Source organism: Haemaphysalis longicornis, unplaced genomic scaffold (assembly GCF_048455015.1).
Source record: "Haemaphysalis longicornis isolate Haplotype H1 unplaced genomic scaffold, Haemaphysalis longicornis Haplotype H1 scaffold_1, whole genome shotgun sequence".
NCBI classification, from domain to species: domain Eukaryota; kingdom Metazoa; phylum Arthropoda; class Arachnida; order Ixodida; family Ixodidae; genus Haemaphysalis; species Haemaphysalis longicornis.
The window spans coordinates 347814934-347830882 of NW_027526203.1; the positions used below are offsets into that span (position 1 = coordinate 347814934).

Below are 15949 nucleotides of genomic sequence, written 5' to 3' on the forward strand. Positions count from 1 at the left end.
ATCACGTGGATTGAGAACTTTGTTGTTTGAACCCATCAGGAAAACAGAGGGAAACACATACAATGCATGTGTTGTGTGCGTTTACCTCCTCTAGTCCATTTTTTTTTGGTGCGCAGTTACAAGTATGAACCATTTTCAACTGGCCAGGCTGTCCTCAATACTTCAGCTGCTGTGTCTTAACTTCGAACGCTCATATACAGAGCAGCACAGTTGCTCATCCACAATGGCTCCACAGCAAGTGGTAAAAAACGAAACGTTACGCACGATCTTCAGCAACATGAGGAACAGGCATTTTCAGCAGACAGTGTCAAATCAGGAGACCTAGGAAAGGAGCAGCAGCGTCATGCCGACAGCTTGGATTAGTCATGCACCAGAAAAAGTGAAGTTTAGGAGTGAACTGAACTACAAAGCACCGATGCAACGGCAGCACAGAGGCAGCACAGGAACATAAAATGCAGACAAAGGTATTTCAGTTCAAATAAAAAGTGAGTCGTGCATCTCTTTATAGGCTAGAAATACTTGCAGTACATATAGGATTCAGACAGACTACTGCTTGCTGCAAATTTGCAGCAACTAATGGCCCTCTCAAAAGTGAGCACAAGGCCCAAAAAATGTGTCCAGTCCATTTTAGCCGCAAGTGCAGGACATTTTGTTGTCAAATGTAGCCTTTGAAATCGCTGCTCCCAGCGAACAGGTTTTGCAATAAACATGAAACAGCCTTTTACATTTTAATCGGTAAATTTACAAGCTAGGTACTGTGAATGTTGTGCATTTTGGAACACAAAAAGTGAAACAGATTGATTAAATACTGAGGGTAGATATACTAACTCTGGAAAAAGTTATTGGGTGAAACAGCTCCTTACGAGTAACACTGCTACACAATGCTAGCACAGCATGGCGTTTTGAGAGGGGATCTGTTGCGAAGGCTTAGAATGTGTATAGCGCTCATGCTTTGTGCAGGATGTATGCATTGAATGTACTTCAATAAAACATGCTGTTGGGCTAGTTGGTACGTACTGAATGGGAGGCTTAGCGCAAAAAAGACGGAAACGGTGGCAGACAAGACAGGTGCTTGTTCTGACAGGACGAGACAGGCACGAGGCTCAGCACCTGTCTCGTCTGCCACCGTCCTCGTCTTTCTTGCGCTAAGCCTTCCCATTCAGTATTGAACGTAAGTGCTTTATTGTGATTGTCGTTCGTGCACAGGCTGGGTCAATCTGTACGTTTGTTGTACATGGGTTCTGTCATTACAAGATGGTCTTATTTTATCTGCGATGACACGTTCAGCGTGTGATACTCTCTGTACAATTTCGGATCTCTGCAGTGTAACTATCTGCTTCCCAAGGTCGATATAGGACTGTGAGCTTGGAGGATGGTTCCAATAACACCGCCTGTAGGTCAGACGCACAACTGGTGGGCTCCTCCACATTGACGGCCTTATCTGAAGTGAGACCTGCACTCCGCTTCATGAACTTTGTGCCATGTGTGGAAGCTGCAAGACAGATGAGGTGCTACGACAATGCGTAGAAGACCATAGTCCCAAGGCGTCGCCTGCTTTTTTTCTGATGGGAGCAGACAATGTGGGTGCAGTTACTGCAGAGGAGCATTGGTGCCGATTAATCTGCTGCTCTCACTGGCCGATGCCTCTGTGTCCACTCTCCCTATTGACCGATACCTGTTGCACCTTTAGCACTGTTTGATGCTCATGAAACAAAGTGTACATGACCGCACTCTTCACTGTGTAACAGCAGGAACAGCAGGTGGGAACCAGCCCACCGACTGCCCCAACAAGTCCACCGCAGATGGTACAAAAAGTTATGTGCTGCTGTTTATTCTTTGTAAATGAGGCATAGTCAAGGCAACTATGGCTGTAGTGCATACAGACACTTAAGGAAACCTTTTCACATGCTGCCATTCGTGAGGCTCCAGTTACTGGAGTTGGCAATTATGCTGCTTGCTAGGGCAAGCTCGATCGAGTTGAGAGGTTTGTTAAGTAAACACCCGAGGCCCAGTTCGTGTTCGGTGTGGTCACCTAAGAGGTTTGTTAAATAAACACACGAGACCCGGTTAGCGTTCAGTGTGGTCACTTTGTTCACTCCTCATGCAATAAGCAAGACATGGTGCCTACAGTCAATGGTATGGCCTGCAGAATTCGCCCCCAAAGATGAAGAAACTAAGCATTCAACCCGGTAACAGTATAAAAAGCTTTAACTGCCACAGAATGCTTAATCTGCAAATACATACCAGCTTATGAAAAGAATAGGCATTTCAATTACATGACCACTAGTATGCATCTGGACTCTACTAAGCTCGTGGTGAAGCACAAATCAGGACGCTTCTCTAGGCTATGGGCTCCCCGGAGGCCCACTGTGCTCTTCCCACTCCCACTCCATCCAGCTCGCTAGAATTGGTCAAAATGTGCATCTATCCCTTCATCAACCCAGTCAACAAGGTCTAGAAAAGTGTCCGCTCCCACTGTTCCACATAGGACAAAGGCAAAACAACAAATGAGTCCTACACTGCACTGCAGACACTTTTCAACAAGCACAACTACATTCAAGCAGAAGAATGCCTCATTTGGGACAGGTTCCTTGCAAGTCTCCCTGACTCAAATCTTGTGGACAAGTTGTGCCAAAATCGAAAGGTGTCACTCAAAGCCAGACTATACGCTCCCATTAATGAAGATGTGGCAAAACCAAGTGCAGGAGAGTTCAAAAAAAAAAAAAAAAAAAAGTAGACTTCTGCTCATGCTATTGCTGAGGGCAAAGTTTGAAAGCTGCTGCACAAACCATGACGTGGCTCAAATTCTTCGAGGAGGACCTAAAAACACATGACCAAGCCCAACACAAGCGATGTGACCGAGAACTGTAGATACCATAGTTGACCTACTTATCGCTGAGCAGACTGCCAGCTAGGCAAGCAAAATGCAAAAGCTGTAAGGGAATTGGACACTTCAAGGCAGTACGCAAAATGAAAAGCAGAGCATGGGTTGTCTCGCACTTCAGTCAGTAGCAGCCATCACCCAAGCTAAGTTCTTCAAAGCAGTTAACACTAACTTCGTCAAAGGTTACAACCTAACTGCAAGGTTGACTCAGGTGCAAAGGTGACAGTGATGCCATACTTGTTGTCTGGAATACTGAGCAGCTGAAAATGCCAGGAAAAAAAAAAAAACACCCATCTTCCCGCGAGGGAACCCTGATGTGATGCGACGCATCGGGGGGTTCAATTGGCGTTTCCGTTGGGTTGATTCTCTAAATCGCGTGAAACGTTCAGCGTCACGTGCCCGTCGCTTCGTAGCCTTGTCTTCAGTTGAAGTAACGTTGCCATCAGCGTTTGGATTGACGCTGGTACTCGATTGTGTCAAACCACTCGCTGACGGGACTGTTGCTTCCATCGCACTACATCGTAAGAAGCAACGGAGTCGTCGTCATCAAGCGAAGCACAAGCAAAGTCAAGTGCAGTCAAGCGAATGCACTTGACTGAACCGGCGCAGCGCGCTCACCGCTTTATATTCAGCACTTGAAGGAGAGGAGACGAACGGAGGAGAGTTGCGCATGCACAGCAAGAGCAAATGCGAGAGAGAAGCGTCAGTGAAGCGCGCGCAGCTGTTATGATAATGACAGAGAGAGCGCGTTGCACACAGCTTTTGGTGAGAAGAACGGAGGAGAGTTGGCGCATGCGCAGGAGGTGTGCGGACGCCGCGACAACGGAGGGACATACCCGAGAGCAAGAGATGCGTCACATCTAAAAAAAAATTACACCCACCTCCCCTCCTGGGAACCCTGGTGTGATGCAACGCATCTCATGGGGGGTTCCATTGGCGTTTTCCGTCGTATTGATTGCGCTTATAGCAAGGATTCTCACGCGAAGGGGAGGTGGGCGTAATTTTCCATTTTCACTATGCAATGCACATGCAGTACACGTATGCTCAGGCACGGTCTTTATTGCAAACGAGAATGAGTGCCTTGTGGTCCGTAAAGGGCACAGTTAGGGGCTCGACGATTGCTTCAAGCAATCGTCGAGTACTGCGAGAGAGTGCAAGCGTAACGCGGACAACCGTCGACTGAGGCCATCGGAGCGCGGCATGCCGCTTTATATTCACAGCGTCCGAAGGAGAGGAGAGCGCGGAGAGAGAGGGTACTGCACATGCGCAGCGCGCGCAGCGCCACCCGCCGGCGTCTAGCAACGGAGTGAGAGCGCGCTGCGCCAACCCGCAGCTGTGCGGACAACGCCGGACAGACGCAGGAAGGACAGAGGGGCGAGCATGAGATGCGTTGCATCTAAAAGCTCATGGCCCCAGAAAACTACTCACTCACCGTCCTGGAAACATTCCAAGCAAAACTAAGCTGGAAAGTCTGGTCTACTGTGCAAACAGTGAATGTCTTGCCTTCACAAGGCCTACCACAGCTCTGACAGTTTAGGTGAGCTGAAGGGCAAATACCTACGCGATCCACTTTCACTCATGTACCAAGCCATTCTCATAGAGCATGCCTTCAAAAATCTGTTTGAGAGGAGCTCCTAAAGCAGCTCCTCTTAAGGAGTTATCCTGACATATCGTTGATGCCCATGGACACAACCACACTGACCGCAAAGCAAGGCTACACACCAGGGAGGTAATACTACACTCAAAACTCGTTATAACATAACAGGATATAACGAAATAATCATTATAGCATAGTAAATGAGATTTTCCTTGAAATCTCTATAGAGAACCGTGCGTTTGAAGCCTCATTGTAACAAAGCAAAACTGACCTGTCAATGGATATAACGAACTCTATTAGTCTCTCCCTGAAGAAGAAGAAGAGAGAGGGGAAAAAAAAAAAAAAAAAACCAATCACGGAGCGTGAAGTTTACCGCCGAATTTGACACCCTTTCGTCATGGCTATTTTCGAACTCCGCCGTCGACCTCATGGCCACACCACGCGCGGCCGAGCGAGCCATCCTCCTCGTTGAGCCAGCAGGGCGGAGCAAGAGGGCGAGCGGGCTACGTGACTGCAGTGAGAAGCAGTGCAAGGTGGTTTCCCTCAATACGGCGGAGCCGACCGATGCGGCGGAGCCAAATGACACAAACCATCGCTTGTGTCGGTTTGTCGCAGATGTCACTGGACAAACCGACACAGGCGACAATGAAAACGCCGTGGTCTCCCATGCACACACGTTCGGCGTGCCACCATCGTCGCAGGAACTTGATGCGGTTGACCTTCTACGCCGTTTCTTGGGTGCCCATGGCAACGGCGAGAAGGGCAGACACCACTGAAAAGGAAGTCTTCCGCTTGCGATGTCCGAAACAGAGGAGCATCACCGACATTTTTCAGCTATGTCTAGCGGATAATAAAATAAGCAGTGTGCGCATCGAACAACGTGTTGGTCTTCTGTTCAATTTCCGTCGCATGCATGGTCGAGTAGCAGTACAGTAGGCTGCCAGGCCCTTCTCTGCATGCCCATAGTTGTGCACGCGACTAAGCGTACATTACCATAAACTGTTATAATTTCTGTTGTAATTTATGTAACGAAATAATGGATATAACGGAATAAGCACGGATTCCCTTCCACTTCATTATAACAGGGTTTGAGTGTACTTAAAACGGCAACGGCATACTCTTGTCGACACCTCCCTGGAGGGCTCCCTTCGGCGCCTCTTCAGCGTGCTCTTGGTGTAACAGTGCGCAGGCGAAAAACGATCAGAGGCGAGCCGCGCTCCCAGCTGTGAGTCAGCTCGAGCTATGTAAGCCTACAGTGAAGATGTCTTTTTGAACCCTAACTAACCTAGACAAACCACGGGCCATATATTATAGCTGTGCAAACATTACTTATCTGAAAAGTGGACTTTCCACACCACAGTGTTTTGGCATGGTGGCCTTTCCATTCCAAAAGCAGAAGTTACCGAATCTGTGTTGATACCACGCAGCTGAACAATTGTGCTTATGGAGTGCCGCATGCTATCTTCAAACAAAAACATCCTGGGACAGCCTAGATCATCAAAGCTCTTTTCAAGCTCAATGCTACCGTTAGTTTTCACAATGTGGAGGAAAGGTTCCGTTCACAAATGCTATCTTTTAACCCCTGCTCAGCGCCAGAATGTTCTGAGCAACAGGTGAGCAGAATTCTGGAAGGCACGGAAGGAGTTATCAGCATAACTAATAATATTCTAGTCTGCAGCATCGCAGCAAGAGCACGGCCAACGCATGGAAGAAGCAGGAATCAAGCTACCTTGTCAAGCAAGTTTTTTTTGGCATCTTAGCACAGAACACACCAGTTCTGATCTGGCAAACATCAAGGCCCTGGCCAAGCTGCCCATGCCCCCGACTGTCAGTGGTGCTTCACTGTGGGCTGGACGTGGGCTGCTTCACTTCTCATATTTCTGGTGTCAGTTCACCAACCAGAGCAACCTGGGCTAGCCACAAACAGTGAAGCAGAATGCACGTAGAGGACCACTAACTTTTCATTAAACACACAGTGCTTCCAGTACACCAAGGCACACCCAGGTGTGCCGATACAGCCTGTCTCGGCTACTAACAGGCCGACGACTCAAGATGACAAGGCCAAAAATGCTAGAAGCCCGGCAGTTCAAAGCAAGGAATGAAGCTGTCCGAAGCAAAGAGAGCCAGGACTAAAACTGGCATCCCGCTGCTCGGCAACTCTGTCCTCCTTGACCGGCTGGTGTATCATGTGCAGCGAAGGTACCGAGTCCAGCAAGACTGCAGCGCTCATATGCCAATAAAACATTAAAAAAATCACGACGATTACTATACTTGCTTATGTGAACTTTTTGCGCAGCGCGAACTGCAGTCTTCTCAGTCACGGCACATATCTGTGCATCTTAGGAAGTGATATCATGATCAGCAAACGCACAGTGGCGGGCACTACTCTGCCGTTATTTCGCAGCACTTTGCTGCCGCCGAGCACGTTGTTGCAAATCGTTTTTAACCTCCCGCGCAAATGTCATGTGGTTCGGATGAGCCACAAACAGAGGAGGAGCACCTGGCGAAAGTGTGAGTGGAAGGGTGCTTCTCGGCAGCAACGCATGGCGAACGTGTGAGGGGGTGGCACTGAGACATGCTGAGCCCTGGTGACGCAGATGACGCCTTAGCAGCGCGTGCTGCCCTCCCCCTCGCACTTTCGCGAGACGCTGCTCCTCAGTTTTCTTTCTGCTGGGTGATTTTAGACGACACCTTGAGCCGGCATAAGCAGAGCACTCCAGTAGTACATGTTCAACAGTTCAACATAACATCATTTTTTGGTAGTTGCATTCTCGTTCGCTCACTCGGTTACGCGGACACCGCCACCTTCACCTTTCCTCCCGCTGAACCCTTGTACTGGGAGCCAAAGTGCTGCACACTAGAAGGCGTTTCTCAGCCCAACCGTCGGCTCTTGGTGCTTCTGCAGAGCAAGGCTGTCAACAATTTCATCCTGAACTCAAAGCATCAGAGCTGGCTTTAACTTTGGCACCAACAGTGATGTCGCCAAGAACGTGTGCAGTGGCACTCCATGCCAATGACCAGGGCCTGTTTGCCCGTACGCATAAGTTCCCACTTACGAATAAGACGTCAATAAGTCGAAGTCGGCCACAGAAAATAAGCCGGTTGCCAGAAAACCCGACGGAAATGCCACTTCACCCGAGTGCTTGCATCAGTTTCGGGCAAACGAATTATTACCTAGACAGCGCTAAAGTCGTAGTTGAGAACTTATTCCCACACTTATAGCGTTCGGGCAAACGGGCCCAGGTCCACCGGCAGGTCAAATGCCCAAAAAAACTGGACTTGTGAAACTGCATTTTAACCATAAGTGGGGATGTAGTAGGCAGTGACGGACAGGCGTCGAAAATAAATATAGACATTGTGAGTGCGCTTCTGTGCCGAATTATTTTTTTTGTCAACTTTTCCCACCTCAAGGTAGGGGGTCGACTTATATACCGGGTCGACCTATAATCCGGTTTATACGGTAGATGCACTGATATGCCCCTGTGCACACTCAATGTGACTGTCGTGCATGGCAGTTCACGAAGCTCCTGTTATCAGAGACAGCAACTGCACTGTCTTGCTTACCAGCAAGCGCTTCAGCACGTTCACTTCATTTGTTCCTTTTATAGTAAGTGAGACAATGGTGATGCTTTTCAGGCTGATAAATGACATACCCCTGTACGCATACGAAAAATAAACGCAAAAGTGATCAGCACGTGCGGTGCAAGCCTCTGAACTGAAGGCAGGCATGTCTTCCCCATTTAAAAAGGCAGCAGTCTACATGCATGCCCAAAGCTTATGCTCTGGTATGCACAGAATGATCTCTTGTGATACTGCTCAGCCCTGGCAATAGTTTTACCAGAGTCCTTCAATGCTCTTCTGGTCCCGAAACGTCTGCGTAATGCTATGGGAGAGCTTCATACGTGGACCAAAGCTCCAGCGTGGCGGCGCTGCGAGTCCGGTGCAGGCGCCTTGGAAGGCTGCGGCCACATTGGCAGTGCATTGATTGAGATTTTGCTGTGGTGTTTGCTATGCAATATACCTTTGTTTACTCACCATGAAGAGTAAACCATGTACACTACAATGCCTCAGATATGCTGCATGCGTGGTTGCCGTTCTGGCTGTCGAAATACATATAGAAAAAGCTTCGCTGTTTCGCTTCCCTAGTAGTGACCGTGAACAGTGCGATAGGTGGAAGCGAGCCATTCCATGACAGGAGACGGACGCTTTCAGTCTTCAGTCTCGAGTCGAAGCACATGCATGTGTGCGGGAAACATTTAGTGTTCATGGATGTTATTTGAGCCGATGGGTACATGATAAGCAGCCAATCTGTGTATCTCCAGTGCGCGAAGCCAAATTGCCACTTCAGCGCCGTCCCACAGATATTTGAAAACCTGCCGGCGTATCTGATGAAGTCGAAGACAGTGGCATGGTCAGAAAGAGTAAACCCACCTGCACGACGACGTCTGCTGTCCCCCAACAACGATGAAACGGGAGCTACTATATGTATGATGTCTTTTACGATATTTGTATGTCTCATTTCCCTAGATCCATCCTGCTATTGCAACAAACTTAATAAATAAACACTTGTACAGCACAGGTGTGCTGAGCTTGTGTAGTCATCTGCACGCGCTTGGCAGCTGCCCGCTACGGCCAGCCAGTGGTCAAAACTTCCTGTCATCTGTGTTGCGCACCCAAATCTGCAGTGGCCAAAGTTTGATAAACCAATAAGTTATTGCGAGTTCTGAAAAGCCAGGCAAGTCTAGCTGTGCCTGCACGTTCTTTTTAACTAGCCCCGTGGGTGAGTCGCAGACACACTCTGCGCGAGTTTTTATCTGTTAGACACACTGCCTATGTGCTCAGCCTAGCAGTCACCCAAGGCTGTAATATCTGACCTGATCGAGGCTTTTTTGTGCTGTCTGGCCACGCTGGTTTGTCGCTTGCTCGCACTGGCACTAAAAGTATAGAATTTTACACATTGATATCATGATTTAAGTGAACAAGAAGTAAACAAAGTCCCACAATTAAGAATATTTTGTTTTATACCCCTGCTACAATAGCGTCCGAATGTCATTTGAACCAAATGTCATCTGACTCAAATGCCAAGTTGTGCTGCTACACTAGGTTTTGAAATGCCATTCAGCTCAAATTCGGCGCACGTTAAAGATCCCCAGGTGGTCAAAATTAATCCGAAGCCCTCCACTACGGCGCGCCTCATCATGTGTGTCGCGTCGGCGCGTTAAACCCTACAATCAATCAATCAATCAATCAATCAATCAATCAATCAATCAATCAATCAATCAATAAGATCCCCTTTTCCTCTTCCCACAAACGCGGCACGCGCATTCGCCGGCAAGATACATCTCGTTGCTGCGTCGTCTCGCGGGCCGATGCGCCGGCGGGCACGAACATAACCCCACCACCGCTGCCACTGCCGTCACTCCTCCTCACCCAAGGGCCGCGGACTTCCCTGCTCTCCAGAGAGGGAGATGGAGGATAGAGTATGGAACGCGAGGAAACGCAGCTCGTCCGCGCCCTCGCCGCCATCCGTCCGGAGCGGGGCCCCTGACGCCAATCGGACGCGCAAGATAGGCTTATTCCTACCTCGTCGGCAGCCCGTGTCGCCTCGGCCATCGCAGCCCGCTTGAGGCCGGGCCTTGAGGCACCCGTTCATAGCCCTGTAGAGGCGATCAATATGCACTGTACCACTCAGCCAATAAATCTCCTGGTTCATCCTGGCCCTTTGGAGCCTGTCGTCGCCTTGTCGGTGAGTTGAACTCGTCGCGACGTCTCCCTCGGGGAAGCCGCGAACCTCTTTGCAGCATTTCGGATGGGTCATTTCGCGTAGTGAAACCCCCTGTATCTCACAACGGCCCTCTTAGGCCCACCATGCCCACACCACGGTCTTTAACAATAAACTCATTCATTCATTCATGCCCGCCCTGCCATAGTGAAAACTCATCCCTGCCTGTCGCAACTAACGAACATTGCAACTTGACTTTGTAACACGCGTCGTCTTACTTCTATCTTGCAGCTAAGATACGCGACAATACCCGACACAAAAATATTCATAGTTTGCTCGCATTTTCACTGTTAGAAATGAAGAAACAGCTGGCCAGCAAGCGTCACGGAAGGCCAGCGCAGCCTCCTTATTGACAGGGCCAATCCTAGTGGCAACTTTTGTACCTGAATAAAACTTCTGCTGGCATTTCATGACCAGAAAAGCACTGAAGGACTCTGGTTTTACTAAACAATAGGCATGCCTGTTGAAAAAAATCTTGTGCAGTTATCAAGTGGAGCAGCTTCAAAACAGGTGTGGCCACATGTGCCGAATGCACATGAGAAATCAAGTGCACAGAACTACTTGCAAGCAATTAGCTTCTGGCCTCTGACAACAGCATTGCATTGAGCAAACATGTGCATTTTGTTTTTTCCCCATAACACTACTGCCACATCACCTCTTATGTGAAACAACCGAAGAAATAAAATTAATTCCTCCAATGTTACCCTCAAGTTGTGAAGTGTGCTGTAATGGAAGGATACATATGAGCACAGACCAGCTGGAATTTAAAGTTCACTGAAATGCCACACATGCTGACATTTTTGCATAAACCTCAGCCCGAAAAAACTGCTGCCACGACCAAAAAATGAGCTCACGAATCTGTGTTGGCCAGTTTCCCGTCAGTGAAGACAAAACAATGCAGAACACTTACCTTGAGTCAGGGACAGCAATGATGATAGCCTGGATATCTGTAACAACAATTAGGTTCGAGCTTGAGAAAATATGACAGCACCATTCATTGCATACCATGTGCACAGGAAACAGTACAGGGCCCACAAATTGACTCGAGCTGACTTGCCTGTCTTTGTACGAGTAATGCTCTCTGCAGTGCTGTTGTCCTCTTGATGCCTGTTCAAAATGAAAATAAATTACACAGAAAGCATTAAAGTGACACTAAAGTGCAAAAGCACTTGGCCTAGTATGTAGATTAAAGTGTTGCGAATGCAATTATACCACTCACAACAGACACAGCTGCTGATTAACGCAGAAAATGCCAAAAGCATAAAAATAAGTGTTGATGCACCACACGATTTTCCCCACTACAATTTGTGACATCCCAAATCACGAATGCATTGTGAAGTGGGATTACTGTAGCTTGATTTTTCTAAGACACACCAAGGCAATAACATGCATGTGTAATATAATGTATACGACACTTTTGCTGGTCATCAAAGAATATATGATGCCTCAGCCTGGGTGGTATAGACTGTTGCGGTTTCAATGTTGAAATGTTTCGCCTTGCATTAAGGTCAAAAGCTGTGTGCACTCCGGTGAATGCGAGAGCCTACCGCACCTATTTGACCACTAGCGAACAAGCCAGTGGCACAAGCAGAAACCAGTGCGACTGACTTGATACAAGACAGCTGCCAACTTATTTGATCAACCGGCGTGTATTCAACCGTTTCTCCCAGGTGGCAGTACTAGTATGTCTACCAAGCTGACATTTTCAAATACCCAGAGTTTTCCAGGTTTTCCCTGAGTGCTTCTAACTGTAACACCCACATGTGACACAGAATGGCTTGTTTAGAATGTGCCATTGACAGTCCACAGCTTCCCATGTCCAGGATTTGATGACGGATTCTCAAATGAAAAACCTCAGAAACTGCAAAGCAATGTGTGGCCCGTCCATTAACTTGTATTTTCATTTGCTTGCAGGGACACTGAAGTAAAAATACACAGTACTTTGACATTACTGTCCCATCGATCTAGAGCAACCTGGTTGCTCTAGATCGATAGATTAGCTCACCGAAAACATGAATACCCCTCTTACGCGTAGGAAACGTGTTACGGCTATGTGAACACAAAACCAGAACAGTACTTAGGGAGGACGGTACTTACGCAGGGAGGTGCAGATAAGAGTCGTCATTTAGTTCGTGTCGTCGCATAGCCTCTATAACATAAAGGTGAGAAGAATTCCCTGCAAAACAAACCAGAGTTAAAAAGCCCTGAAGACTAAACAATGTCATAAAGTCTTTCATTGAGCCGTGAAATGTCCAGACATGCCTTCTATCAAGAATTTTCTTTTGTTCTCCGAACGCAAAGAGACAAAACAGGTGCAACAAAAAAATTCAACATATACACATGCGCACATGTGCTGGTAAAGAACAAAAATGAAGGCTACCTCCAGCAGCGACGTCTTCAGGGTGGATGACGGGGCTCCTGGAATGAAGGCAAGCACGAAATCAGGGATTGTTTCTAAGCCGCCAGGTCAACATAGTTACCCTGCACGGCTGTCCCTGTCTGTCCAAGAACCTTCCAGAGAATCCAACACCAGGGATTCTGGAAACAAATTTTAAGCACAAAGATTTAAGATTTCTGTCCGGTTTATGGAAATATGTTTGTGCAAATTATGTTACGTAACATTAAAACTAAGCTGAAATGCCTTTCACATGATTGAATGTTTGAGAGGGTGATCTGAACACTAGATTTGATGCCGGATGCTATAGCGTTCACAGCCCTCTCTATTAAGGCAAACCTGACTTTCTGTTCTTTAAAACCAAGTTATTAAAAAAGAAAAAAGAAAGAAGCAGGGACAAGGGGCTATATGCCAATTCTTGCACTTCAAAGGGGCACTGAAGAGATCGACACATGGCAAGAACACTGGCATGAGTCACTGCAGGTTTCTGTGTACGTAGATAGAGAGGGGTGGTTTTAAAATGTTCTTCCATCATGTCAGAACATTTGTTTTTGCAAGCTTATAAGCAAGAATCGGCTGGAAGAGCAAAAACAAGCAGTTTTTTCCCTCAGTTCATTGCCAATATCGTGAAACATTTTGTAACTCAGTCTGTTCAGACATGAAGAGCATTGGCATTATGCAAACTCCAAACTAAAAGATAAAAAAAAGGGAGAGAGAGAGAGAGTCTCAAAGGCAGTTTTGTCAAGGGTGAAAACCTTCTTGAAAAAGTAATTACATAATTACTGCTGGAATCTCTTTCCCACAAAGTGCACCAACACAGCGGTGGCTACCCCTCCCTCCCCCCAAATAACACAGAAGGACAGGGTGGCGCAGTCTGTGAACAGTAAAAGCCAGCGGGCAGGCAATGTGGTCACCTCATCGCTACAGCTAATGATTTTCTATATTGCACACGGCTTTTGTGTACTGCACTACATACACACGGCACCAAAAATAAATGATAACTGTCCTCTTGGTACAGCAAGGCAAAGCATTTAATCGAGATTCTAACTGAAGCAAAGCTTACTGCCTTTAGTAGTAAGGCAGCCAGTTTGGTAATGTTGAAAAGCTTTTCTATCTTTCTAAAAAAAATGTGTCGAACAAAAGTTGCAAGATGCACCGATTTTGCGTTTATATGTCCTGAACTTACTGCTCTCTTCAAAAAAATGCTTTAACAAGCTCTGCTAGTCCCCTGTTACCAATCACGATTTGCAATGTCCCAAATCATAGTATCGAAAAATTTACAAGGTTTGGCATTTTCTGAGCTAATAAGCAACTGTCGTCTCAAGTGGTATATTTCTATTTATGCCAGCATAATCTACCGATATAGACCAACTTCTTTTTACACTTGTGTTCTTTTAAGCAATCTGGGCTAGCCATTGTATTTGACACACAAAAAATAAAATTGAAAAAAAAAAAAAAAAAAAAAAGTCTGCCTACAGAGTAGGCTAATCGATTGCTGGTGCTTGGTAGAAGCCAAGAGCAACAGCAATGAAGCAGACGGTAGGCATAGCGTACATATGGCAATACAGTGGACAACAAACAGTCTTATTAAGCTAAGCTCACTTGGAGGGTTCTTTCTATTGTTGCCTCCCAGAATTGAAGGCAGACTTAAGCTATTAAGACTTAAGCTATTGTCCCCTCCACTCACTTTTCCTCCACTACTATTTGTGCATCATGAATAGTTAATGGTCAAGCATAGGACGGGTGGAGCTTGTATAAGCATTTTTGTAATACACACTTAGGCAGGGACATGTAAAAGTAAAATAAATGTATGTTGGAACTCTTGCTGATCATGTGCTTCTCGAACGACACAATCCTCAGCTGGCAAACTATAGAATATAATGCCTCAGCACAGACTGTCTCAGTCTCAATTTTGTTGAAATGTTTTGCTCTGTGTACAAGTGCAGCCAAAATATGCACGTGGGTAAACACAAGAGCCTACTGTACCTACTGGCTAGTGCACACATATGCAACAACAGCCAGTGGCAAAATAGGAGATTACTAGTGCAATCGGCTCAAATGAAATGGCCATGAACTTCATTGGTCTTATACAGTTAAACCTCGATGTAACGAAGTAGGTAAAATTCGTAATTTAGTTCGTTACATTGAAATTCACGGTCATAATGAAGTGTTCATCCCGTGAAGCGTTTCCTGCAAAAGAAAACATGGCGCCCATACACCTCTGGCGCACTGTTTCTAGCTGTTTCTATCGGAGCTTAATCGTCTACGCGGTCGTCAGCGCGAACCGCATGGAGCGTTTTCTCCCCGCAAACACGCATCCACAAGCCACAGGCGCGCTGACGCAGCCGCAGAGGCCACCCGCACGATGCGGGTAGCTCCAGCGACCGCTTCTAACCGCTCGCTGAAACGCAACTCGAGAGAGAGAGAGAGAGAACCACTTTATTTTACAACTGGGATTTAGTGGGGAAGGATGGCCGAAGCCCATACGGCTTCGGCGACCGCAAGGGCCCGTGCGGTTAGAGTTTCCTGAACCGCCAGGTCCGAGCTCCCCAAGGCCTGTTCCCAGTGGTGGGGCGTGGGGTAGGAGGGAAATGGGTCGTGTGGGCACTCACACAGCGAATGAAAGTGGGTATCACGTTGGTGGCAATGAGGGCAGTGTGGTGTTGGAAACTTGTGTGGGTGCGTGTGTATGAGTGTGGTTCTGTGGGGGAAGCAGTGAGTTTGTAGGATGCGCCACATCAGGGTTCGTACGGGCTTCAAAAGCAAAAATTCAAGGGTTTTCAAGGACTTTCAAGGACCAGAAAACACATTTTCAAGGCCCCCATCTAATGTTTTATCTGGGATTATTTATAACTTTTTTCAACACAATGCAAAATTTTCTTATTGCCCAATACCTAAGCACATTAGTACACATTTAGATAGGCGCTAACAAGTTCGTGAATGCTCCCCCAGCTTTATTTTTTATTTCACAGTTGGTATTTTGAGGTCTTCCTTTTTTTCTTAGTGTTTTGCTGAGGCTGTTCGATTTCAAAACTCCATTAATGTTGCCTGCATCTTCTGCTTTGTCAGCAAGAGTATCTGCTGAAATTAAATCAGCAAGTGTTGCTGCAAGGTAGGACAAACTATGTACACGTCCACCATTTGCACGTAAGAGCAAACGCAGATGGAGCGTATGAGGCACAGCAAACAGGCAATGAGCGGCCGTCCACAGACTAGATGGGCAATGCAAGATAAAGAAGAGAAGCCAGCTTTCACTGGATTGTATCGTGACATGGATTCTATTGAGGAGTG

General features: G+C 47.0%; 1 protein-coding gene across 8 annotated transcripts in view; it reads right to left on the reverse strand.

Annotated features, from left to right (window-relative positions):
- The window catches only part of LOC144153754 (uncharacterized), a 100492-nt gene that overhangs the window by 40645 nt on the left and 43898 nt on the right, over positions 1-15949 (reverse strand). For 7 of the 8 annotated variants that reach the window (XR_013319374.1, XR_013319375.1, XM_077685470.1 and 4 more), the window contains 5 exons: positions 12744-12801; positions 12644-12681; positions 12361-12439; positions 11321-11370; positions 11174-11210 (listed from right to left, as the gene is read on the reverse strand). Coding sequence is in view for 6 of the 8 variants with exons in the window: in XM_077685470.1 (XP_077541596.1) it covers positions 11174-11210; positions 11321-11370; positions 12361-12439; positions 12644-12681; positions 12744-12801 (262 nt within the window). In the remaining 2 variants the exon portion in view is untranslated. Of the gene's footprint in view, positions 1-4854; positions 4922-11173; positions 11211-11320; positions 11371-12360; positions 12440-12643; positions 12682-12743; positions 12802-15949 lie in introns of those variants that run through there. The other variant, XM_077685509.1, reaches the window with a different exon arrangement.